Source organism: Colossoma macropomum, unplaced genomic scaffold (assembly GCF_904425465.1).
Source record: "Colossoma macropomum unplaced genomic scaffold, Colossoma_macropomum, whole genome shotgun sequence".
Lineage (NCBI taxonomy): Eukaryota > Metazoa > Chordata > Actinopteri > Characiformes > Serrasalmidae > Colossoma > Colossoma macropomum.
The window spans coordinates 48,972,350-48,999,845 of record NW_023494791.1 but is presented as its reverse complement, the minus strand read 5'-3'; the positions used below and the strand labels follow the sequence as shown (position 1 = coordinate 48,999,845).

General features: G+C 43.0%; 1 protein-coding gene across 4 annotated transcripts in view; it reads left to right on the top strand.

The window, feature by feature from the left end:
- The first annotated feature begins 260 nt into the window (after positions 1-260).
- The window catches only part of actn1 (actinin, alpha 1), a 66,417-nt gene continuing 39,181 nt past the window's right edge, over positions 261-27,496 (top strand). For all 4 annotated transcript variants that reach the window (XM_036575248.1, XM_036575246.1, XM_036575245.1 and 1 more), the window contains exons 1-2: positions 261-621; positions 25,897-26,011. In XM_036575248.1, the coding sequence (XP_036431141.1) occupies positions 517-621; positions 25,897-26,011 (220 nt within the window). In that variant the 5' untranslated portion in view covers positions 261-516. The remainder of the gene's footprint in view (positions 622-25,896; positions 26,012-27,496) is intronic.

Here is a 27,496-nt window from a genome sequence, read left to right as displayed (position 1 = left end):
TCCTAAAGAATCGACTCTCCGGGAGAGACTCACGTAATGTAATTACTGCAGATTTCTTAACCCCTGCGCAAACCTGCGCGCGCGCACATACCGAGCTGCTCAGCCTACAGCGCAACAGGCTCGCGGACTGACACCTGCGTCATCCAATAGCGGCCAACCCTGCTGCAAAAGGAGGCCGGGCTTGAGAGGCACGTGATTATCAGCCAATCAGATGTCATGCCTCGTCACCCCTCCCACCCCCACTTCCCCTCCTCCCCTCCCATTACTGCGAAGTTTCTGCCCCCAGTTGCTCGCGCTGGAGGTTCTGCCTACTCGCAGTAAGGCAGACAGAAAAGAGGAAAGAGAGAGAGGAGAGAGAGAGCAGGAAAGAGAAGGAGGAGAGAGAAAGAGAAGAGGAAGAAAAGGGAGAGGTAGAGAGAGGCAGGGCGAGGCAGTAGAGAAGCAGCGGCGTGTTTATTTCCACCCGGGCGAGTTCTGAGTGTCGAGTTTGCAGCAGCAGCAGCGCTGAGTGTCACTATGGATCACCATTATGATGGAGAGGAGAATGATTACATGCAGCAGGAGGACGACTGGGACAGAGACCTGCTGCTGGACCCAGCCTGGGAGAAACAGCAGAGGAAGGTAGGAGAGCAGCTTAAGAAGGGTGTGGGGGGGGTGATGTGAGGGGAGGGAGGGAGGGGGGCGCATTAGCTCTAAAGTGGGGGCTTGGGTGGACTTGGCAGTGGAACAGTAGCCTCTGAACAGGAGTCAGTTGCTCTAATAGGTGGGTAGTAGCACATAACCCTAAGGAAGGGGGAGCCCTAGGAAGGGGGGCTAGAATGAAGGTGGTAGCCCTTTTAAGAGGGGTAGTAGTCTGAATAAGAGGGGGTAAAAGCCCTAAGTAAGGGTCCTAAATAGAGGTTAGTAGCTCTAAAGAAGGAAAGAAAGGATGCAGTAGACCTAGGAAGGAGGATAGTGCCCTTAAAACGGAGGTGGTACCCCTAATAAGAGTGATGATACTCTGAAAGGTGTGGGGAGTGAATAAGTGCGAGGTATTGGCCCTAAATAAAGGAATAGTGGTCCTAAAGACAGACTAGTAGCTCTGTAGAAGGGAAGAAAGGATGTTGTAGTCTTAAAAAGTTAGGTATTAGCATGGAGAGGAATAGTGGCCCTTAAATAGGGGGTAGTGTCCCTAGAACGGAGGTGGTAGTTCTATTAAGAGGGGTAGTAGTCCAAAAGGGGGTTAGGCCTGAATAAGAGGGGGTATAAGCCCTAAATAAGGGTCCTAAATAGAGGTTAGTAGCTCTAAAGAAGGGAAGAAAGGCTATAGTAACCCTAAAAAGTTAGATACTAGCATATTGGCCCCTAAGAAGGGGGGCAGTGCCCTTAGAACGGAGGTCCTAATAAGAGGGGTGGTAGTCTAAAGGAGAGAAAGTAAATAAATGAAAGCTATTGGCCCTAAATAAGGGAATAGTGGTCCTAAAGACAGACTAGTAGCCCTAAATGAGGTAAGAAAGGGTGTCCTAGACTTAAAAAGTGAGCAGTATAGAGAAGGATTAGTGTCACTTAAAAAGGGGGTAGTTCCAATAGAATGAAGGTGGTATTCCCAGAGTGGGTACAGAAGGTGAGAAGCAGCCCTAATTGTGGGAATAGTGGTTCTAAACAGAGGTAAGTAGGCAAAAATGTTAGGCTGTAGCATAGAAAATGAGTAGTGTCCCTAAATAGCCCTAAAAAGTGAGTTTTAGAGGAGGGGTAATGGCCCTAATAGGGAATATTGGCTCAAGAAAGAGGGTAGGAGCCCTTGGAAGGGGAGGAGTGTCCCTAAAGAGGGAGAGATGGGCTGTTAGCCCTTAAAAGGGGGCTGATGTCTCTAATGAGGGATTTGGTAGCCCTAAAAAAGGCAGCCTATTTGGAATATTGGCTCTAGAACAGGGGTAGGAGCCCTAGGAAGTGAGGGAGAGATGGGGTAATTTCCTAATGAGGGAGGTAGCAGGTCTAGAAAGAGGGTGCACAGGTTAGAGATCCCATTAAGGTGATGGGGGCCTAAGCAGGGGGTGTTTAGCTCTAAGTGATGGGGATTGAGGCCTAAAGAAGGGAGAGATGGGCAGCCCTAAAAAAGAGGATGTTAGCTGTAATGCGGAGTAGGGTCCCTAAAAGTCCTAAATAGGAACATGTAGTAGCCATAATGGGTGACTAGTGACCCTATAAAGGGGACAGGGTAATAGCCCTGAAGTGGATGGGACTAGGTGTCAAATGGGGTCAGGGGGTGTGTGGTAACCCTTAAGGGCGTACAGTAGGGTGTGGTAGCTCCAGAGCCCGTGGCGTTCTCTGCATGCTGTGCTGTAGGGCAGTGTGTTTTGGTGTACGAGTGCAGCAGTGGCTCACGCTGCTGGGTCCAGACTTGTAGTAGTGCTCACTAACGTGAGTAGGTGGTTTGTGTTCAGTGAATGTTCTGCAGGTTCCAGCATGCAGCGCAGGCCCTGCGCTCAGACGGAGCGCACTGCATGCTCCGCTGTAGCTGAGAGCCTTTTCTCTGTGTCATTATGCTCGTTCAAGCATCACTTCCCGCTTCGCCCGGGCCACCGAGCGGTGACTGTGCAACAGATGGCGGCGACGCACTCTCTGTTCCGTCCCTTCGGCCACTCTGCGACTTATAATCAGGTTATGACATGGAACGTCTGCTGTCCTGCATGTTTTAGAGTTTTTCTGCTCCAGCACACCTGATTGAACATTCCCGAAGCCCTCACGAGGATATAGAGGGCATGTTAGAGCAGGAAAACTCTGAAGTATGGGCGGATGAAGTTCTCCAGAAGCACGATTGAGAAACTGCAGTGTGCAGGCTGGTGATCCGGGGGGAAAAAAACATGAATCAGAATCAAAATCATAAGCTTTATTTGCCAAGAACGAGATGTACAAAGAACTTTTTTAGGTGTCGATGCCAGGAGGAGCACTGAAATATGCAATAAACAGTAGATGTGAAGGGAATAGAGTCTACAGTCGCATTTGAAATGGGATTTGTGAAGAGTTTCGTTCCACAACAGAACTGTTATAAGTACTTTTCAAGAAATAAAAGTGTTTTCTTATGACATCAGCTGTCGTTCTTTTCAAAAATTTGTTATATTTAAAATTGATACGCAGATTTACAGCATTTTGGAATGAAACTCTTCATATGTGCATTAAATTTTGTGGTCACCTATAATAAACATGTAGGTGCAGTATAAAAATCAGTGATATGTGCAGATTTATATATAAGAAGCGTCTCTTTGTTTTTGTTGGTTTTTATTTTTTTTGCAGAATATGAAAGTGTCCGCCGGCCTTTACAATGCATTAAAATTTCTTGACAAACGGACCAATAGAAACACTCCAAAATTCCCCAGAAAAAAAACTGTCGCTCCATTAACTTCCATTCAAAGCTTCTGAAGTTTCTCCCTCTCCTGTAAAGTTACCGTTCTTGGAGATGTGAGGTTCGGCGGTCCGTCAGCAGACCGAGAGGCCTACAGAAAGTATTTGGGAGTAATGGAAGGGCTCAAAAATTCGCTCCCACACTTCCACCCCTCCTTCTTTGAAAAGTAGATGGGAGGGAGAAAAGGAAAAGCACGCTGCGGTTAAGGGCCGGCCTTCGCGGGACCGAGCCTGCTGCCCAAAAATGGTAATAACACACACATGCTGCTGCTGCCGCTGCTGCTGCCGCTGCTGCTGCTGGAAAACTTTACCCCCCTTTTCTTTCCTTTTTTTGCTCTTTTTTTTCTCCAATCTGTGGAAAGCTTCGGCCTCCGGTTTCCCAAATGATGTCATCAGCTCAGAGCTACCGAACAGAGAGCTGAGCTCGCGGCTCAGGTAGACAGAGCTCGGTGTTACAGTGATCTGGTCGGGGGCGCAGCCTTCTCGGCTTCTGCTCAGTACGTTCTGAAATATTTGAGCAAGATTAATAACATCTGAACCCCAGCAGCCGACACGTCCGCGCTGCAAATAAGAACTGAGACTGGGTTTCCAGCCCCAGCTGTTTGGGAACAATTCAGCCGAACGTGGCCCGACACCCTGCCCCACGGGTGGGCTTAACCAGCCTCACAGAGAGGTCACACATGTGCAGTGTGCAAAAACCAGGTATTTACTGGGACTGAAGGATGTGGGGAAAATATCTAATTGCGATTTTTCTGGCTAATATTGCGACTGCGATTTAAATTGTGATTATTTCCAATAAATTGAGGTTCAGACCTGTTTTTTCTCCAAGAAGACCAGAACATCCACCTTTTCTGGCTTTAGGCTCGACCCTTAATGTTGTGAGCCATACAGGCAGTAAGTTATGGTTGTGATGTCACAACACATGGAGGTTTGGTTGGCTCTGATTGGTCTAACTGTAGTTTAGTTAGTATTACAGGCAGTATAGTTATTAGGTGAATGGTCCCCTCTTAAAACCTAATGTTTTTGATAATGTAGGCTATAATTTAAAAAAATTGCAGCTCTTGCGATTTGAAAACTGCGCTCTCATAAATTGCATTTACACAGTTATCACACATTTTTGAACGCTCAGCGTTCAAGCTGCAAGTCTGAAAGATGTGCTTGTTGGTGAAAAAAGTCCTGTGGTCACTTACATAAAACATCTGAGAATTTTAGTCTAACTTTTCCTCTTTTTCTTAAGCTGCCTAAAATCTGTTTGGGGAAGTGTTTAATTGACAAATGGAAAAAAACAGAATTGGAAACTTGGGTTTAAGTTTAAGTTTTACTTTATCCCTTAGCATTTATGATGCAATATTGCTCAGAAAAATTGCAGTTAGATATTTTTACCACCGAAAAACTAAAACTAAAATGGAGAGTGTGAGGAATATGGTTCTATACAGAACCTGCTTCTGTGTAGCACCAAAAAGAGGTGATCTGAAGCAGCTTGACTATCTCCTCTGTCTCAAAGCTTTAAGTGCTGTTTATCTGATGGGGCCAGTTTTGGGCTCCACCAGCTCTTCCAGGTGGTTGTTAGGAGTCACATTTTCTCTGTAGCTTTTAATCAGTTTTTGAGCTCCTGATTTGCAGACTTGCTAACATTCCTTTGGCTTTATGCGAGCAGATTATCTTATAGTTTACATCTGATCTCCTCGGAAACGTCTCCTGAAGATTCAGTCACTTGTACTTTTTGGGGAAAATGTCTAATTGTGATTTTTCTGACCCGTATTGTGATTGTGATTTAAATTGCAATTGTTCTCTGTAAATTAAGGCCTTTTTTCTATATATTTTGCTCAATTTTCTCCCCAGTTTAATCATTTCCAATTCCACCCACTGGTTCTGTCTCCCCCAATCACACGACCCCACCAGCTCTAGGAGGGTGAAGGTAAACACAGAACTCTTCCTCTGAGTTCTGTGAAGCTCCACCACATCTTTACAAACTGACGCTAACACAACGTCACTGTACAGCTGAACGCGCTCGGAGGAGACGCTAACCGCCAGTTCTGTTACGTCAGCTAACAGACGCCTGCGCTGACTAGCACCACGCTGAGTAATGGGGGGAGACGGGGGGCCATCCTGCCCACCCAGAGAGAGTGTGGACACCTGTGCTGTCTTGGACTCCCGGACACGGACGGCTGTAGCATCACCAGGGTCGAGCTCAGTATCTCCTGATGACCTCCTGATGATCTCCTGATGATCTCCTCCTCCTTTTTCTGCCTTGTTGTGGTTGTGGTGTTTGGTTGCTTCTGATTGGTCTAACTACTTTACAAACACTTCACAAGCTCTGTGTTATTAGGCTAAATTTTCCCATGTAAAACTTATTGATGATGCGGACTGTAATCAAACCTGCAGCTCTTGGTTTATATGATTGTAATGTGTTCTTAGTTACTGTAGAGATTTGTGTTTGTTTATGTGGTGCTGGTGTGCGGAGCCCGAGGCGTGACTGTGCTGGAATGGGACACAGATAAATTGAGTGTGTTTACAGATGGGGGGTGAGGGGTGAGGTGGGAGAGCCTGCTGCCCAATTAACACCCTCTGTGACTGTAATGACCCTGTGTGTGTGTGTGTGTGTGTGTGTGTGTAGGGGATAAATAGGTTATTGTTCAGTAGAAAGGTCAGAGCTGGAGTTGAGGGGGGCGGGGCTGGGGGGCACTGCCAAGCAAACTCACACACAAACTCTGTCAGATATATCATCACTGCTGTAAAAAAGCCCAGACAGAATGTAGGAAACCGTTTATTCAGATGGGACGGTGGTGTGTTCAGCACTGCTGTGTTACGCGAGTGTTGTACCCACGGCAGCTGAGAGGGACACACTTGGCGTCCTTTTTGGAGTGTTTGGATCCTGATGAAACGGGTTTAAATGCGTGTTTAATACACACCCCGTTTCCAAAACACACAGCAAGATGCACTGAAATAAAATCAGCAAAACATCAAAGAAAACTGAACAGAAAACTGTATACAAACTTAAAAACGCTGTTTTTTCTAAATGTGATTTAATTCATGATGAAATACTAGTTAAACATTCTGAGCTGCCGGTTGGTCGAACAGGCCTGAAACTGTTGCCTAATCAAAGTCAGAACGCTGTCGAGGATAAACAAACATACCGTGCACTTTTATACTGACATCTTTATTGAGCAGAGTGACTGATGTGACCATTTGTCTGTCTGGAAATATGAGTGTCTGTGAATGTCAGTGAATGTCTATGAATGTCTATGAATGTCTGTGAATGTCTATGAATGTCTGTGAATGTCTCTGAATGTCTGTGAATGTCTATGAATGTCTGTGAATGTCTATGAATGTCTATGAATGTCTCTGAATGTCTGTGAATGTCCGTGAATGTCTCTGAATGTCTATGAATGTCTGTGAATGTCTGTGAATGTCTGTGAATATCTATGAATGTCTGTGAATGTCTGTGAATGTCAGTGAATGTCTATGAATGTCTCTGAATGTCTATGAATGTCTATGAATGTGTCTGAATGTCTGTGAATGTCTATGAATGTCTGTGAATGTCTGTGAATGTCTGTGAATGTCTCTGAATGTCTATGAATGCTCCACAGCACAAACGTTGTATGTATGCATGACCAGTGCGTTCCAGCTGTAGCGCTCACACCACGCAGAAGCAGTGTGTGTGAATCAGGCCTAAACATTGGCCCCATCAGTCCATTAGGAGACCATCAGGAAACCATCAGGAGACCATCAGGAAACCATCAGGAGATCGCGAGGTCGATCCCTGGTGATGCTACAGCCGTCCGTGTCCAGGAGTCCAGGAGAGCACAGTTATCCTTGCTCTCTCTGGGTGGGCAGGATGGCCCCCCGTCTCCCCCCATAAATCAGCGCGATGCTAGTCAGCGCTGGCATTTGTCTCTGTCCTCTCTCTCTCTGTCTCTCTCTTTCATCCTCTCTATTCTCTCTGTCTCTCTCTTTCATCCTCTCTGTTCTCTCTCTCTGTCTCTCTCTTTCATCCTCTCTGTTCTGTCTCTCTGTCTCTCTCTTTCATCCTCTCTATTCTCTCTGTCTCTCTCTTTCATCCTCTCTGTTCTCTCTCTCTGTCTCTCTCTTTCATCCTCTCTGTTCTCTCTCTCTGTCTCTCTCTTTCATCCTCTCTATTCTCTCTCTCTCTGTCTCTCTCTTTCATCCTCTCTATTCTCTCTCTCTCTGTCTCTCTCTTTCATCCTCTCTATTATCTCTCTCTCTCTCTTTCATCCTCTCTATTATCTCTCTCTCTCTCTTTCATCCTCTCTGTTCTCTCTCTCTCTCTATCTTTGGTCCTCTCAATCTGTATTTTCCATCTCTCTCTTTGTCTCTCTTCCTCTCTCTCTATTCTCTCTCTCTATCTCTCTTTCTTCCTCTCTCTCCATCTCTCTCTCGTTCTTCCTCTCCATCTCTATTCTCTCTCTTTATCTCTCTCTTCCTCTCTTTATCTCTCTCTTTTTCTCTATTTCTATTCTCTCTGTCTCTCTCTTTCTTCCTCTCTATCTCTATTCTCTCTTTTTATCTCTCTTTCTTGCTCTCTATCTCTTTTCTCTCTCTCTCTTTATCCCTCTGTTCTCTCTCTCTTTCTTAAACTTTCTCTCTCTCTCTCTCTCTCTCTCTCTCTCTCTCTCTCTCTCTCTCTCTCTCTGTTAGCTGTATTGTCCAGGCTTGTCCTTATAAGGTTAGGCACCTAAGGCACCTTTTACTCCTCCCTGCATTCTTCTACCTCTCTCTCCCTCTCTCTCTCTCCCTCTGTCTCCCCCCCCCACCCTCTCTCTCTCTCTATCTGATAAGGATAATTAGCTCCGCGGTCACTTTAATTCCAGCTGTACTTCATTTGTTCTCCTGTTTTAAAAAAATAAAATAAAGGTCACTCTTTCGGGTTCCTGAGTGCTAATTGGCTGACCGAGACTCCGCCCACAAATGATATTTATTCAGTATGTGTGTGAAAGGTCACACTGTTAGTATAGACTGTTCTTTGTGTGTATAATCACGTTTTTATAGATAAACATCAGATTCATGAGTTAAGGAGAAAGTCAGCTGTTGTACCATCACTGGCTGGCTAAGGTAAAGGGGAAGCCCACCAGTCTTCCAAAATTCCCCCATAATTGAGTGTGTGAGATGTAAACAGAGAGATTCAGAGTGGTTTGGTGTGAAATGGTGGTGATGGGAACCAGGGGTCGCCATGACTACAACACAAATATAGACATTTTATTTACTATCCAGAACCACCAGTGAACCTACACGAGTCTTCTGAGTTTATATGGAATGTTGATGACGGAAAATAGTGGAAAATCTGAAATAATAAGTTTTCTTTGGGGACTATTTTGCCTCACAGCGCCCTGCATGTATCCCTCCGCCATGAATGGAGTTTAAGTTCTCAAAACTATCATAAAACAGTGTCTCAGTCATCAGGCAGTGAATTCATAACCATTTCATGTAGGAACTTTCTGTGAGGGAGCTTTTAGAGGTGGACGTCTGGTTCCTATCACCACCAGAACAGAGCGTTTCACACCAAACCACTCTGAACCACTCTGAACCGCTCTGAACCAGTTAATTATGTGGAACTTTTTAACAAATCGGTGGAGCTGCCCTTCACAAACTATATTAGCTAAGGTCATGTTGTGGCCTAAACTATTAGCTCTTTCCATCTCTCTCTCTCTCTCTCTCTCTCTCTCTCTCTCTCTCTCTCTCGTTCTCTGTCTCTCTATCTGTCTCATTTGCATATGTTAACGTTCCTCATGCAGACGCGGCTCTGAGATGTTAGTCGGTCTGATAAACTCCGAGCTGCTTTGTTTACGTTAGTGTTTGTAAACAGAAACTCTCCGTATGACGGAGGCTGATGTAAACAGTGACAGAGTGGAGCTTTAGAGTTCAGTTATTTAACGTTACATCACTGTGAGCTGCAGCGCTGAGCTGAGCTGAGCTGAGCTGACTAAGGCTGTAAGGTTCTGTCTCCTCTCACAGCTTCACTTCAGACACAGAGGGATGGAGTAGAGGAAGAAACAGAAACAGCTGGAGGGATGGAGAGAGAGATAGAGGGATAGGGAGAGAGATGAAAGAGGGAGAGAGAGAGAGAGAGAGATAGAGGGATAGGGAGAGAGATGAAAGGGAGAGAGAGAGAGAGAGAGATAGAGGGATAGGGAGAGAGATGAAACAGAGGACATCTGAAACAGGATGGATGGAGAGGTTGAGGGAGAGAGAGAGACAGAGATGGAGGGATCAGGAGAGATGAGAGAGAGAGAGAGAGAGATGGAGGGATCAGGAGAGATGAAAGAGAGGGAGAGAGAGAGAGAGAGAGACAGAGAGACTGAGGGATGGAAGTATGGAGAGAGAGATGCTCTGTACTGCACTGTGTTGTTTCTCTGAGCTGTCACTCTGTACTGAACTCTGCACACACACCTGTCCTACTTTCACTCCTCAGGTGTGACTTCATTGTGCTGAACCTGTCAGATAAGAACTCTGCAGTGTTCTAGATTCTGTAAGGAACCTCAGACCTTAATTAATATATTTGTATATAAATATTTTTTTAGGTGTAATGAAGGCTGCTAGTCTGACTGTGTGCATTTAGTACCGTGGACCTGTAAGGTGTTTCTATTAAAGTGGCCAGTTAGTGGAAGCACAAGGTGGGTGCTCTCTCTCTCTCTCTCTCTCTCTCTCTCTCTCTCTCTCTCTCTCTCTCTCGTGTGAAATTCTCTCTGTGGTTTATGTTCTCGCTCTATAAACACCTCCAGTTTTCCTCCAGTTTCAGTTCTGTGTTCTGGTTCCTTTTACTGTAACCTGCTTTACTTCCCCGTCGGTGTGGACTGTGCTGGGTTGTTCCCGGCGGAGAGGGTTCTGTGTTTGCGGAGTCAAATGCGTGAATTCAGGTCGTTCTAATCTTATTTGAATTCTAGGTTTTGATGCAAATTCTACATGTGAGCGTTCCAGGTCAGGTAAAGCGTACCTGGCCGTGTTTTAGATATAGATATCCAAATAGATATCCTATTGGTCAGTGCTTTTTTTGAGATTACACAGGCTTTATTAAAGAAGCTGAAATTATGGGCTGTCTGGTTACCTTTGGACATGTAGTGCATAAAGAACTATATTAAAGGGACAGCCTGATCTCTGTCTGCTGTATCTGCATGGTGGGTGTTTCCAATAAAGTGGCCAGTCAGTGGAAGCACAGGGTAGGTGTTTGCAATAAAGTGGCCAGTGAGTGGAAGCACAATGTGGATGTTTCTAATAAAGTGGCCAGTCAGTGGAAGCACAAGGTGGGTGTTTCCAATAATGTGGCCAGTTAGTTGAAGCACAAGGTGGGTGTTTCCAATAAAGTGGCCAGTCAGTGGAAGCACAAGGTAGGTGTTTCCAATAAAGTGGCCAGTCAGTGGAAGCACAAGGTAGGTGTTTTTCCAATAAAGTGGCCAGTTAGTGGAAGCACAAGGTGGGTGTTTCTAATAAAGTGGCCAGTCAGTGGAAGCACAAGGTGGGTGTTTTTCCAATAAAGTGGCCAGTTAGTGGAAGCACAAGGTGGGTGTTTCCAATAAAGTGACACAAATGCGCATATGTGGTGAAGTGTCGCACCTCCACCAGACTCTACAGCTCCTCTGGTCCAGGAGATTGACCTTTGACCTCCTGCATTCAAACACAACACTCAGTTCAGTCTAATGAGTTTTATTTGCACGGCTGTTCTACATGTGCAGGCGCAATAATTCCAAATTGATGCAGCAGTATCATAAACAATAAATGAACAGAAGCTGAATATTGATACATATTGCAGATATTAACATGTATACACAAAAAACAGCAAATAAACAAGCAATAGAGAAGCAAACAAACGTTTTAAAAGGCATAAAACAGGAGAGAAGCAAAAGTAATAAACATATCATGATAAACAAATTAAAATGTGACATAAAAATATGAATAAATGCAGAAGCTGTAAATAACACTGCGTAAATGTTAGGTGAGTCCAGAATGATGAACAGATCTGTAGAAGATTCTGAGGTGACTGAAACAGCTGGACATTCATACAGAAATATGAATATAAATAGATAATTAGAGAATATTATTTACTTCATTATTATTTTTTTGTTTTATTCATTTTTGTTCACAAAATGTTGAAATAAAACATCTTTAAAAGTTTGCAGCATCTGCTTATTGTTGTATGTAAAATTACAAAATTTTTCATAGTGATTTCAGACTTTGAACGCTAGCGTACAGTCATGTGCAAAAGTTTGTGCGCCCTGGTCAGGTTCTATGTATTTGTTGATTTTCTAAGTGTAAGTAAGTGAAGACGTCTTCTACAGAGACACGTCTGCACATTTTAAAGCAGCACTGTGTCAATTTTTTGTGAAAACTGAAAGAAGCTTCATTTCTGAGTGAGGAGAATATTAACAGGCTAAAATATGCTGAGTGTGTTCTGCTGTGAGTCGCCTGTAAAGCCTGAAATAATCATTTAAAACTCAGAGGCGTCGAGTTTTTCACACCACGTCGTACGTCTTTACCTATTAACGTCTCACACAGACTCTCAAAGGAGGTCCGGCTCGATGTTTCGGCCTCAGATGATCTCAAATCAACATCATAACTGATGAAGATGTGATGATAATAGTAGATCATTCACTCTCATCCTCAGAGACGCTGCTTCACCGGGTTTAGACTGAGTTCTCTTTGGATTCTCTTTCAGCCTCGCAAAAGTCAGATTCATCTGCTTGTGGGAGTCCGAAACACAACCTACATTACAAAATGTTCTTCCACACGTTGCGTGCAGTTACATATTTCCACCAGAGAGGGCTCCAAATCCCTAAATCCTACATAGGGCTGCTTTAACACACAATTACTGTATATTTGCTGAGTTTAACATATTTTGGGAAAATAATGCCTGTTTAAAAGCTCTGGCACATTTTATATTTTATGTTTTAAGAACAAATAAATAGAAACTGTGCGCTACAATAAGCAGAAACTGCTGTATTTAAGCACACTGCCTGTAGAGCAGGGGTGCTCAGTCCTGCTCCTGGAGATCTTCCTAACCCTAACCCTGCAGAGTTCAGATCGGTCACCCCTCGCTCTGATGTTCAGACACTCCTGAAGGCCTCGTTACCTGGATCAGGTGTGTTAGATGGGGGCTGGAGCGGGACTGAGCAGCACTGCTGTAGAGGACGTGTTAACTTACTGAGCCTAGAATATCAACAACAACAATAAACAACTGTTTATTATAAACAGATGCAATAAATCAACATAGCAGAGAGAGAGAGGGAGAGATGGAGGAGTGTAAGAGCTCTCTGTGTGAGAAATGTGTGTTTTGGGCTCTCAGGGGACTCAGGGGTCAGAGGTCATCCCCTGCTTCCTGTGTGGAGGAGGAGGAAGAGAGAGAGAGAGAGAGAGAGAGTATGACCAGAACAGCTCACAGAAACTAGTAACATAAAAACCTGCTGCAGCTGAAACTGTTCAAGAGTCTGGACACTCTAATACTGACCGACAACTTATATATACGTATATACACTCACTGAGCACTTCATTAAGTCCACATCCTTGTTTCTACACTCACTGTCCACTCTATCAGCTCCACTGACCATATAGTTTCACTCTGTAGTTCTACAGTTACAGACTGTAGTCCATCTGTTTCTCTGCATACTTTGTTACCCTGTTCTTCAGTGGTCAGGACCCCCATGGTCCCTCACAGAGCAGGTACTATTTGGGTGGTGGGTCATTCTCAGCACTGCAGTAACACTGACGTGGTGATGGTGTGTTAGTGTGTGTTGTGCTGGTCTGAGTGGATCAGACACAGCAGTGCTTCTGGAGTTTTTAAACACTGTGTCCACTCACTGTCCACTCTATTAGACACTCCTACCTTGTCAGTCCACCTTGTAGATGTAAAGTCAGAGACGATAGCTCATCTGCTGCTGCACAGTTTGTGTTGGTCATCCTCTAGTCCTTCATCAGCGGTCACAGGACGCTGCCCACAGGACGCTGTTGGCTGGATGTTTTTGGTTCTCAGTCCAGCAGCGACACTGAGGGTTTTAAAATATATGATGGTTTTATGTGTACAGCTGTTCAAAGCTGTGTTTTGGAATCATAATTAAGTTTAGAGTCACTCAGAGCAGAAGGACTTTAGTCTAAAGTCCAAGATCAGTTAAAGTCCCAAATACAGAACTACTGTCTGAATTTGACACAATAGAGGAAAACATTAAACAAAAACATGCAGAATCTACAAAGCACATTTAGTATTTTATACTCCAGCGTGTGAAACAGAATGTGTGTGAGGCTCTGTAGAGGACGTGTTAGCTCACTCTCAGACCTGCTGCACGTCCGCTGTGATGTCATTGATCAAACACACACATGTGCAGGTGATAAAGGGGCTGATTTGCGTTGCTTTGGAAACGGGCCGGCCTGAGCCGCTACGCTTCGAATGCATTCTGCTGTGTAATCCACCTGATCTTAGGCCACACCCCCTCAGGTGTGGTAATGGACAGGTGTTAGCTGTTTGCACAGTGATGTCATCGATTGCACACACACACGTGTTGGCGCTACTGTACTTGTGAGGACCTCCGCTGACTCCTGTGTCTCTGTAGCTGAGCAGGCGGCGCCTTTTCAGACTCTGAAGCTTCTTTACCGTTTTAAACTGGGCGCTTAGGTTGAAAAAGTTTTGCTGCTGGGTGACCAGGGAAGAGCGCCAGGACGCCTTCACTTTCGTAAAATATCAGTTTCAGACAGGCCTGTCACAGTGTGAACTCATGGCAGTGATGTGAGACGCTCTCGGTTGAGACGCTCTCATGGCAGTGATGTGAGACGCTCTCGGTTGAGACGCTCTCGGCTGCAGCCGTTAGAGTTCAGCCATATTACGCTGCGACAAATAAGAAAAGAAAATAATAAAAGAGGCAGTAAATTCATACATTAAGACCTTGTGAGGCTTATGGAGATAAGAAGAGTAGTGATGTGGTGCTCTGACGTGTCTAGAGGGCAGCACTGAGTAATCTTTGTTTATTTGTTAGCTGTGTAGCTAATTGTAATGTTTTTAGCAGGTATGCTAGCAGAATGAGTGTGTTTTTTGTTTATGTTTTCACTCTGGAGAAAAACTCAGCTTTGCTTGACTCTACACACCATTCTGTGTACCTGGAGACGTGTGTGTGAGTGTGTGTGTGTGTGTGAGTGTGTGTGTGAGTGTGTGTGTGAGTGTGTGAGTGTGTGTGTGAGTGTGTGTGTGTGTGTGTGTGTGTGAGTGTGTGTGAGTATGTGTGTGTGTGTGTGTGTGTGTGTGTGTGTGAGTGTGTGTGAGTGTGTGTGTGTGTGTGAGTGTGTGTGTGAGTGTGTGTGTGTGTGTGTGTGAGTGTGTGTGTGAGTGTGTGTGAGTGTGTGTGTGAGTGTGTGTGCAGTATTGATTCAGCAGTACGGTCAGTGTTAGCTATGGTAAACATAGCTAGCCCGTAAAGAGGCTAATTAGCCCATTTGGCAGTTCCTCATCAGCTCCATTCACCTGAACAGATTAAGGTTCAAAGCTGTAAAAATTGGTTTATTAGTCTGTTAATCAGCCACAAACAAAGGCAGCTGCATTTAATCCTCATGTCAAACTATGTATTTGTGTCTGTGAACATTATATCAGAAACAAATAGGCTGATCTCCTGCAGAGTTTTCTTGTTTTTTTTTTCTCCACTTATGTAAACAAAAACATTCAGTTTCACCTCATTTTCACCTGACCGTTCATTTTCACCTGACCACTACCAAACATCTCTTTATCATTAAGAATTAAACAGGCTGCTTTTGTTACTCTGCCTTTAATGCTGATATATGTAAATGAGCTCTGCTCTGTTTGGCTGCATCTCATTTAAAAGCAATCCAGACTAAAACACTCCTTATAACTTCAGCATGAATGGGAGGGGCTAAACCACTGTATGCGGAATGGGTGGGGCTAAACTGCTGTGGGCTGAATGGGTGGGGCCAAACTGCTGTATGCTGAATGGGTGGGGCTAAACTGCTGTAGGTGGAATAGGCAGATACACGTAAAATGTGTTGGTTTTTGTGACATCACAAAAACAGTGAATTCAGTGGGGGCTGTGTCTGCAGTAGTGGAGTGACTGTACCGCAGAGGGAACGGAACGTTTTGAAATGTTAATAGTGTTTATGAACGTCAGTAAACTATTTAATTAAAAAAATTCCGCAGTGTGGGCCCTTTACTGCTGTTACAGTGTTATGAGTACACCTTATCCTCTTTCTTTCTTTCTTTCTTTCTTTCTTTCTTTCTTTCTTCCTTTCTTTCTTTCGCTCTTTCGCTCTCTCTCTGATGAATGAATAATGAATGAATTTCTCTCGCTTGCTGGTTGGTCAGTTTGTGTACCCTCTGTTAAGTGTGTGTGTGCTCTCCTGCTGTCATGCTCAGGCCAGATGGAACGTGTGTGTGTGTGTGTGTGTGTGTTGCTATGGTGCCGTACACTGAGAGCCCTGTGTTTGGACTCGTGGACGTTGCTGTCCGTCTCTGCTGAGATAAATGGTTCTAAATAAATGTGCTGATTTCACACCTGAAAGTCTGAACTGAGGTTCATATTTTTGGGACACTGTCTAATCTGATCTGGACAGTTTCGGTTCCTCGCTGCAGTTTAGCGAGCGACTAAAGAACTCCCTGTAGAAGAACTACTGGACACTGATTGGTTAGTAGAGGATCGTCTGACGCTGGTGTGTGGTCAGTTCTGCGGGCGGCAATTTCCGTTTTAATGGAGAAAAATGAACATCCTCTGTCTCAGATAATAAAGGATACGTTTCAACACATTTCTGCATATTTTATGTTGATTTTCGACTTTTTTGCTGGACCAAATTGCAGTTAAATAACTGGTCTCCTCCCTATGAGGTACCGTGGCCCATTTTTATTCTCTCCCGGTTCCTTTTCTTCCTTTACACTCCTAAAAAGATGGTTCTTTAGTGATATATAACCTATATGGAACCATGAACACTCAAAGATCCATTTGAATGCTTAAAAGATTCCCTGGATGGTGAAATTGTTCTTCAGATTGATGGAGAATGTGTTGCATATGGTTCTATATTGTTCTGTATAGCACCAAAAAGGGTTCTGCTATTGTTACAAGCTTTTATCGTGGCGATAGCAGAACCCTTTTTGGTGCTATACAGAACCATTTTCAGAGAGGTTTGCAGAGAAGGTCTGTAGGTTCACAGAGAAGCTTGTAGCTGCGTTTGTTCAGCAGAGTTGATCACTGTAATGATCTTCTTACTGGAGAAAACAGTCCAGTTTATGATCTCAGATCTGCAGATTCTGACCTTCTGAACTCCTTCAGTAAAACACAGAAAACGTGGAGAGACTCTTTCAGTTATTCTGCTTCTAAACTGTGGAGCTCAGTTCAGCTTTTATTAGACAGTCGAGCTCAGAGCTCACTTTTAATAAACACCTGAAAACGCAGCTCTTTAACGCAGAGCTTCAGTAAAACTCTACTTTATCTCTTTAATCTGATCTGTTATTGATTTATATGAGTTTATATTAATACTCAGAGTTTTGTCTATCACTGCTAAGGTTCATTTCCTGTTTTTAAAGCGCTCTGAGATGGCATTGCTATGAAAAGTGCTCTATAAATAAAGCTGTTATTATTATTGTTAACATGAAATATGAGCCGGACTTTTGCATACGACTGTGTTTGACCCAGATTGTTCTGATTTCTGATTCCACTTCCCTCTACATTACTCCACTGTGGTGTGTGTGAGTGTGTGTGTGTGTGTGTGTGTGTGTGTGTGTGTGTGTGTGTGAGAGAAAAGGGAGAGTATTACTTCATTTTCTCGGTCACACACACACACACACACACACACACACTCACACATGCGCGCTCAGTGGTCTGGTTTGGTCATCATGACTGTTCAGATCCTGTTCCTGCTTCTCTCCCTGTCAGTGTTGTGTCACAGTCGCACCACATTACAGCATCACTGTTCGTACAGAAGCGCTAGCAGCTATTAGCCTTATTAGCTTTATTAGCATTATTAGGTTGCGATGCCTGCTGTTGGCAGTGTAACACATTCAGTGCTAATCCTTTAGCGTAGCATATTTATCTCCACCATTCAGGGCAGCTCTGCCACTAATATTCACACTTGTTGTGTTGTTTGTGTAATGTATTGTTACATATACTAAATGGCCAAAAGTATGTGGACACCTGACCACTATATGAGCTTACTGGACGTCCCATTCCAAATCCATGGGCATTAATATGGAGTTGCCCCCCCCCTTTTAAACCAGCTTCCACTCTTCTGGGAAGTTTTCCACAAGATGTTGGAGTGCGTCTGTGGGAATTTCTGTCCATTCAGTCAGAAGAGCATTTGTGAGGTCAGACACTGATGTTGGACGAGAGGGTCTGGCTCACAATCTCCGTTCTAGCTCATCCCAGAGGTGATCAGTGGGGTTGAGGTCAGGGCTCTGTGAGGCCACTGGAGTTCCTCCACACCAGACTGGTCACTCCATGTCTTTATGGAGCTGCTTTGTGCACAGGGACTCAGTCATGCTGGAACAGGAAAGGCTCTTCCCCAAACTGCTGACACAAAGCTGGAAGCAGATAACTGTGTAAAATGTCTTTGTGCTGCAGCATCAACATCACCCTTCACTGGAACTGAGGGGCCCAAACCCTGAGAAACAGCCCCGCCCATCATCCCCCCTCCACCAAACTGTACTGTTGGCTCTGCATTCTGGTAGGTAATGTTCTCCTGACATCTACCAAACCCAGATTCATCATCAGACTGACCGATAGAGAAGATTCATCACTCCAGAGAACACGGTTCCACTGATCCAGAGTCTAGTGGCGGCACTTTACACCACTCCAGCCGACACTTGGCATTGAACATAGTGATCTTAGGCTTGTGTGCAGCTGCTCAGCCATGGAGACCCATTTCATGAAGCTCCTGATGCTCAGTTCTTGTTCTGATGTTGCTTCCAGAGGCAGTTTGGAGCTCTGTAGAGATGATTCAACAGAGGATAGATCTAGCAGGACAGACATTTCACAGACTGACTTGTGGCGGCATCCTATGACAGAGCCATGTTTGGTCAGTGAGCTCCTCAGTACGACCCTCTACTGCCAGTACTTGTCTATGGAGACTGCAAGGATATGTGCTTAATTTCATCCACATGTTAGTAATTGGTGTGGCTGAAACACCTAAACTCAGCAATTAGGAGGGATGTCCACATACTTTTGGCCGTATAGTGTAAAAACCCTTTTTAATAACTTTATTAACTGTGGTATAATAAACAGTTCTTTCAGTAAATGTGAGTCTGTCTGTCTGATGTTTATAACAGTGTGTAAGATTCTCTTTGGAGTCATTTTAAGAAAAGAAAACAGAACAAACAGTCCAGTCAGAACAAACTCTGTCAGGATTAGAACACATCCCTTTAGCACTTAGCTTGAACTCATTAGCTTTATTAACAGGAAGTTGACCTTAACAGTGCTAACTGTTTAACATTATTAATGCTAACTTAACCCTTAGTGCTAATGCTAAGTCATTAATGTTGTTATTGCTGAATTATAACTTTATTAATCCTTAGTTATTAACTTTTTAATGCTAATATTTTAACATTATTGATGATAACTCAACCCTTAATGCTAACCCTAACTTATTAACATCATCAATGCTAACATTATTAATGTTAATTTGACCTTTAATCCTAACTTATTAACATTGTTATACTAACTTACATGACTTATAACTTTAATGCTAACTTTTTAATATTAATCATGCTCACTTATTAACTTTGCTAATGGAAACATTAACATTTTAATACTAACTTAAATATCATCTCGCACTGTGATATATTTGGATGTTATATGAATTCAATCAATGTGATGTTTCCTTATTAATAAACCTGATTAGGCTTTGATATGTTAAGTTATTGATCGACCGAGAAAGAAAACGTGATCACTTTATTAACGTTAGGCTTCCTCTGATGTTTGTTACAGTGTACAGTGTGTGTGCTAAGTTTATCGGGGTTATTAATTAAAAGTTCTTTGTGTTGTTCCCATAGAGAATACTTTGTTTCCATGGCGATTGCGGTCCGGCTTAATTGGTCTCATAAAGCTATTCTGGTAGATGCTGTTAAAGGTGTTAAAGAGAGAGAATCCACAGAGAGACGCGCTCAGACACTCGGCTTTACAGCAGCTTTAAATTTTATCTGTTTTATTCAAAACACACAGCCGGTACACAAACACAGCCTGAGTGTGTGTGTCTGTGTGTGTGTGTGTGTCTGTGTGTGTGTGTGTGGGTGTGTGTGTGTGTGTGGGTGTGGGTGGCTGATTTGCGTGTGTTTTGCCTGAATGCACACACACACACACACACACACACACACACAGACATAGAGGACATGGTGTGGGTGATGATGGCGTGACTCCTCTCAGACATATAAGGCCAAAACACACACACACACACACACACATATATATATATATATATATATATATATATATATACATATATATGAACATATATGAACATATATATGTATGTATAATTTGTTATAATTTGTTAATAATTAGTAGCAATATTAGAATAAATACATTAAACATAATAAGTGTGATTTCATGTATGTCCTTAAAGAAGCCCTGTATTAATTATCATCTAATACCTGGTTTATCTAATCAATACTTAATTAAATTAAATCAGGCGTGCGGCTCATTAGCCGTGGGCGGTACGGCCAAATTGTGACGATGCAACAGAATTCAGACGCTCGTGGATGAAAAATGTAAACAGGGCTTTATTGGCGTTCGACAAAGGCGTGGTCAAAAAACATGAGTGGGTCGTAACCAGAAAGCCGCAAAATATCACCTAAGTGATCATAAACAAATGCAAACAAAACCAAGGGAGTGATCAGAGATCGTCGTCAAAAACCAGGCCAAAAAGTCAAAACAGTCAGCAAAGGCACAAGGAGGGACAGGCAAAAATCAAGGTCAGTTAAACAAAACAGAGGTCATAACAGGCAGTCGCAGATAGATCAGAGAACCGCTCAGCCAGTTCAAATAGAAACAATACCTCGCAAAGACTAAGACTAAAGCCCGATCTTATAAACTATACTAAGTGAGTCATATGACAACAAACACAGGTGCGTGTATTTAGTACCCAGGTGATTGTGAGCGCTGATAGGTGCGTGCACGACCATCCAAAGTCATATGATCTCCCAAGGGATTGTGGGCAACGGAGTCTGTACTGGACTAGGGAAGTTGCTCAGTCACATGATCTCCTAATGCATTGTGGGAAATGTAGTGTGAGTCTGCCTGAGGCGTGACACAAATATACATCACGGCATAATCAAAATCTCTCACTGTTTCAGATTATGTCACAGTAGGTTATTATGTTTTTTAATGCGTCGCAGCAGCTACTCAGTGTTTTACTGTTACTGCACTAAATTAAAGCCAGGACTGCAGAGAAACAGGTAAATGCTGGGCCTGACCTTGTTTATTGGTGCACATTCAACAGCAGTGCTGCAAAGAGGCGGCCACTCCGTCCTGCCCACGTCAGGTGAGGCGGGTTGGACGGCGGGAGGTGATGGAGGGTCTGCTGAGTTTGCATTTTCATCTGAAATGTGACTGAAACACTCCTGACTCACACGCTCAGCTAAACGGGCTAACGTTAGCGTGATGTGCACTGTTTGTAGGCCGCTTGTTTGTGGTGTCCCGGTTTAACAGTTCTAACAAAACTCAGACCTGAGGCAGTTTCAGCAGCTCACTGCCCCCTCTGAGGGCTTTAACAGCTCAACAGCGCCTGGCGTTCGTTGGCGGTCGTGATTGTTTACCTCTGGATGAGCCGTGAAGCAGCGTGACGCTCTGTTCTTTAGTTCATGTGGGTCAGTTTAGGAGCTGATCTGTTCAGACTGATGACACATTTAAAAGATAATCTGAACAGACAAACAAAAAATCGGATTTGGTGAGGAAATCAGATTTGGGCCACTTTTACCTGCTGTGTGAATGTAGCCTTAGCTTCCATGTGGCAGACTGGACGCGGCGGAGTCACGGGACGCGCGTGGTAGTAAGTTTTAAGGGGACAGTACATGAACACACAGAGTGGGGAAAGAATTAACAGAATTAAAAAATCTAAATAACCGTCATGGGCAACACGTCGGTTAGAGGCTCTGAATGCCGGTTTCGATTACTTTTCGATTAATCGCTCAGCCCTAATTTGGTGGTGTATATGGTGGTTTTACAAGCACAGGCGGACTCACAGTTTTAAACAGTGTGTTTTGGGGCCGAAGAATAGTGCACAGCACTGTGTGTGAACATTGTGTGTGTGTGTGGTTGTGTGTGTGTGTGTGTGTGTGTGTGTGGTTGTGGGTGTGTGTGTGTGTGTGTGTGTGTGTGTGTGTGTGTGTGTGAACATTGTGTGTGTGTGTGTGGTGTGTGTGTGTGTGTGTGTGTGGTTGTGGGTGTGTGTGTGTGTGTGTGTGTGTGTGTGTGTGTGTGTGAACATTGTGTGTGTGTGTGTGTGTGTGTGTGTGTGTGTGTGTGTGTGTGTGTGGTTGTGGGTGTGTGTGTGTGTGTGTGTGGTTGTGGGTGTGTGTGTGTGTTTTGCTACAGTCATTGTTACCCAATTTCCTCACAATTACAATAAAGAGAAGTACACACTTAAAAAAGATGGTTAGTGAAGGGTTCTTTGGTAAAGGCTGTGGTGTTTCATGTTTGAATGGTTCTTTTCATGGTAAAACGGTTCTTCAGATGATCCTTCTTCAGAAAAGTGTGTTGTTTGTGGTTCTGTACCAGAAAAAGTTCAAGTTTGACATCATAACAACAGCAGAATCACTTTTGGTGCTTTTTCAGAACAGTTCTATGTAGAACCATATACATATATAACCATTTTACCATGCAAAGAACCGTTCAATCATGCATGTGGTTCTCCATAGAACCCATTATTCTAAACAGAACCATTCCCTTTACTGTTGATGAATGTATTTCACTAAAAAGTCTGATGAAACTTACCTGCATGTTTTCATTTGTCTACAGTAAACAAGATGTGTGCAGTGGGATGCTAACATTACTGCTACTGAGCGCTGATTGGTTAGCATTACTGCTACTGAGTGCTGATTGGTTAGCGTTACTGCTACTGAGTGCTGATTGGTTAGCATTACTGCTACTGAGTGCTGGTTGGTTAGCATTACTGCTACTGAGCGCTGGTTGGTTAGCATTACTGCTACTGAGCGCTGATTGGTTAGCATTACTGCTACTGAGCGCTGATTGGTTAGCATTACTGCTACTGAGTGCTGATTGGTTAACATTACTGATACTGAGTGCTGATTGGTTAGCGTTACTGCTACTGAGCGCTGGTTGGTTAGCATTACTGCTACTGAGCGCTGATTGGTTAGCATTACTGCTACTGAGTGCTGATTGGTTAATATTACTGCTACTGAGCGCTGATTGGTTAACATTACTGATACTGAGTGCTGATTGGTTAACATTACTGATCGCTGAGTGCTGATTGGTTAACATTACTGCTACTGAGCGCTGATTGGTTAACATTACTGATACTGAGTGCTGATTGGTTAACATTACTGATCGCTGAGTGCTGATTGGTTAACATTACTGCTACTGAGCGCTGATTGGTTAGCATTACTGCTACTGAGCGCTGTTCACTGTGTGTAGTGACACTGTGTGGTCCTCTATGTTGCTTGTTTGTAGATGTTCAGGCATTTGGGGTTACCATAGCAACCCCGATTTGCACCGTTTAACACAGCAGCCAGACAAAACGAGAGAGAGAGAGAGAAAGAGAGAAAGACAGAGAATGCAGAAAGAAAGAAAAAAAAGAGTGAGAATGACTGATAGAGTGATTGAGAGAAAGGAGAGAGAATGAGAGAAAGAGAGAGAGAGAAACAGAGAGAGAGAGAGAGAGAGACAGTAAAGGACAGTAAACAGGTCAGACATTAATAGTGTGTCTGTGCTGCAGACCTGCTGAACACACTGTTTACTGTTTACTATGCATGTGTGTGTGTGTGTGTGTGTGTGTGTGTGTGTGTGTGTGTGTGTGTGTGTTATTCTGTCCTCCCACAATGCTCCAGCTGAGTGTAACCCCCCTCTGTCTGCTCTGCTGTGAGTGTGTCGAGACTCGTCGCCCAAATTTTAAGCTGGGCGTGTGGATCTGTATAAGCAATACACATTTCAGAGCAAAACGTCTGTTTTTAAACACTCACTGTCCACTCACTGTCCACTCACTGTCCACTGTCCACTCTATTAGACACTCCTACCTTGTTGCTGAGGTGTCTAAAAACTCCAGCAGCACTGCTGTGTCTGATCCACTCGCACCAGCACAACACATGCTAACGCACCACCACCACCTCAGTGTTACTGCAGTGCTGAGAATGATCCACCTCCCAAATAGTACCTGCTCTGTGAGGGTCCATGGGGGTCCTGACCACTGAGGAACAGGGTAACAGAGTATGCAGAGAAACAGATGGACTACAGTCTGTAAGTGTAGAACTACAGAGTGAGACTATACGGTCAGTGGAGCTGATAGAGTGGACAATGAGTGTAGAAACAAGGATGTGGACTATATGTAAAAATATGTGTACAGTATGCACCACAGTAATTAGTTAACTTGGAACTAACAAAGCAGAACCTGTAGTACCACATCTATAATAATAATAATAATAATAATAATTCTTATTCTATTCTAATAATAATAATAAGCCTAATTCACTCTGTACTGAAACGTAGTCGGTCAGTGTTCTTGAAGTACTGACCTTATACATGATATACTCAGAAAAGCATATTCTGACATAATTTATCACAATAACGCTAAAATATTGTCATATTGCCCACCCCAACCTAACGAGATACATTTATTTATTTATTTATTTATATTTAACAGTTGACTCACTTTCATACAGCATCAGGTAAATGTGCAGGTGTGCTAGTGTGTTTGTAGCGTGTGTGTAGCATTATTCGTATTTTAATTATGTTGCTAACGTACGTAGAATCATTCGTGTAAAACAGCGCAAAACCAGCGTGTGACGTTTTTGCTGCGTATTTTCTGTGTAAGGAGTCTGAAGTGAACAGGACGTTTACAGACACCTCAGACTCTTTATTTTATGAAGTGCAGGAAATGAGTTTTTCTGTAAAAGGTGCCCTTTAATGCCAGGTGTGATGAGTGTGAGTGTGTGTTCATACGGTGGTGAGTGTGTACATGTGAGCACGTTCACACGCTTAAAACACGTATAGATTGACCACATGGTGGTTTACTGTTTACTGTTTACTGCTTGCAGCACAGACTTCGTGGAGGAGTGATCTTCCTAATGTAGCACTACTACTGATCTCTCTCTCTCCTCTCTCTCTCCTCTCTCTTCTCTCTCTTTCTCTCTCTCTCTTTCACTCTCTCTCTGTCTCTCTCTCTCTCTCCTCTTTCTTCCTTTCACTCTCTTATTCTCTTCCTCTCCAATTTTCTTTCTCTTATTTCTCTCTCTCTCTCTCTCTCTCTCTCTTTCTCTCTGCTCTCTCTCTCTCTCTCTCTCTCTCTCTCTTCTCTCTGCTCTCTCTCTCTCTCTCTCTCTCTCTCTCTCTCTCTCTCTCTTTATCTCTCTATCTCTGTGTTCCCTCTGTGTAAGTCTCTCTGTCGCTCTCATTCATCTCTCTGTTAATAGTACTCACTCGCAGTCAGACGGCATTCTGTGTGTGAGTGTGTGTGTGTGTGTGTGTGTGAGTGTGTGAGTGTGTGTGTGTGTGTGTGTGTGTACAGCTGTTTCTCATCAACTTGTTACATACCGGAGAATTCGGGTCCCGCTGATGCGGGCCGTCGCCATGGCAACCACTTCCCCTCTCTCTCTCTCTTTCACACACACACACTCTGTACCTTAAACAGTCAGTCTGGGAGAAATAAAGACGCAGTTATTTCAGCTCAGAGCAGCAGCGCGTTTGTTTACTGTCTGCAGGCGGTCTTGATTAATCACACTGTTTACTGCAAACAATAATATGATCAGTTATGATTAACTGCATAAGATGGTGTTATTTGTAATTATTGAATATGCACTGCATTAATTGCAGTTAATAGCCTTATATTGTGTATTTAATGGCAGTTACTCGCATCGTTTTGTTTAATCATGATTAATCGTGTTGTTTTGTGCAGTCAGTTGCAATTAATCACTTTAATTTGCAGTTATTTGCGTTGTTTTGTGTTGTTTATCATGATTAATCGCGTTATTGTGAGGCCACTTGCAATTAATCGCATTAGTTTGTGTAGTCAGTTGCACTTTAGTTGCATTTTTTTGACGTAGTTGATCAGGATTATTCACATTCTTCTCTTTAGTTACTTGTAATTAGTCACGTTCTTTTGTGTAATTAATCATGATTAATCATTTTGCTTCATGTAGTTAATTTGAGATTAATGGCTTTATTTTGTGTAGTTAATTGCAATTAATTCAGTTTTGTTTAAAAAAATTTTGCTTAATGCTGTGATTGCATTTTTTTGGGTTGCTGGTTCCTTCAGTGCTCTTTTTCTAAGGGCACTAAATAATAATGATAACAATAATAATAATACCAACAATAATAATAATATTAATAATAATAATAATAATAATTTCTCTCTCTCTCTTAGACGTTTACAGCCTGGTGTAATTCTCACTTGCGGAAAGCCGGTACTCAGATCGAGAACATCGAGGAGGATTTCAGAGACGGACTCAAACTCATGCTGCTCCTAGAGGTCATCTCAGGTGAGTGACCATTGACCTTGCTCTCTGCTTTCAATTAACGTGTTTTGCACCATCATTTACTCCTCTGTGAACAAAGGGTCATTTTCTGGGTCTATGCTAATGGACACTGCTCTCATTGACTGTGTCAGTGGACAAGGCGGGGCAGGGGGCGTGGTCAGTGTGCTGCAGTGAAGAGTTCAGGAGCACACAGTATATAAAGACCATAAATATTCCACTATTTATGTTTGTTTATGCTGAGAAAGCATGACTGAATCATGAGCTCAGGTCAGCCTTAGCTTTATCAGCCTTTATGGCCTTCGTTTACCTGATTACCTCCTGCTAAGATACTGCTAGTTTCTGCCAGCACCACAATGGGATTTGTAATGTTATGTTAGCCCTAAGCTAGCAGTGGATTCTTTAGCTTAAACACTGACATTTCACACTTTTACAAATATTCAAAATATTTTCTGAGCTCCCTTTGAATGAGTGGACCAATAAAAATAGTCCAGAGTTACTTGGAAAAAATGAAATCTGATATATGGCAATGTATGTATTTCTCTTATATACAACTTGGACATATATATGACACATATGCCAGCTTTGAAATGAGCCAATTTTAAAATACAGAACACATATTTCAGGCATATATCAACATAAACAAACACTTATGTTTAATAATACATGAAGAAAAACATTATTTTTATATGAATGACGTATTATTTATATTTGCGTATATTATATATGCTTCATGTTTTACTGAATATGTGCTGCTGCTGTGTTTCATTTAGATTTTTTGCTTTAAAAATATTTTGCTGTTTGTATTAGACATATATCAAACATAGAGTATGTAGTGAATAAATATGTTTACTATTTGATAATTACATATATCTATCTATCTATCTATCTATATATATATATATATAATATATATATATATATATATATATATATGTATGTACATATATTTTTAATATTTTTAAATGCCTATACGTGCAAATCCGAACCAAACCAGTAATTTATCCTGATCATGCTTTATTCATAATTACTCTAAATACTGCATCAGTGTTCACATCACATGAGATAAAAGCACTCAAATCACTAGTCATATATTTGCTTGGTCAGTGGAGGGTCAGCGATGTTCCAACTGTACCTTTAAACGCCTCAGTGATCTCAAAACAGCTGCGTATCTGTGTTTGATGGGTTAATCAGTGTTAGCTTGACGTTAGCTTAAGCTACATGAGCTCTGCTAACGTTCTGGCGTTCACTGCATTCACTGTGGAGCTAAATGGACAGTAAAACACTGTAAGATGGTCAGAGCTCCAGAGCTCTTCCTCCTCCTGACTGTCCAGCTGTGTCAGACCGATGAGATCAGACTCTGGTGGTGTTTTGGGGAGGTGCTGAAAGTTCCTCCTGTTCGTTCTCTCTGTTGAAGATTCTCCTCAGCCGGCTCGGCCTCTCTCCCCTCCCAGCGCCGGACAGCCGGGACGCCGTAAAGCTTAAACTGTT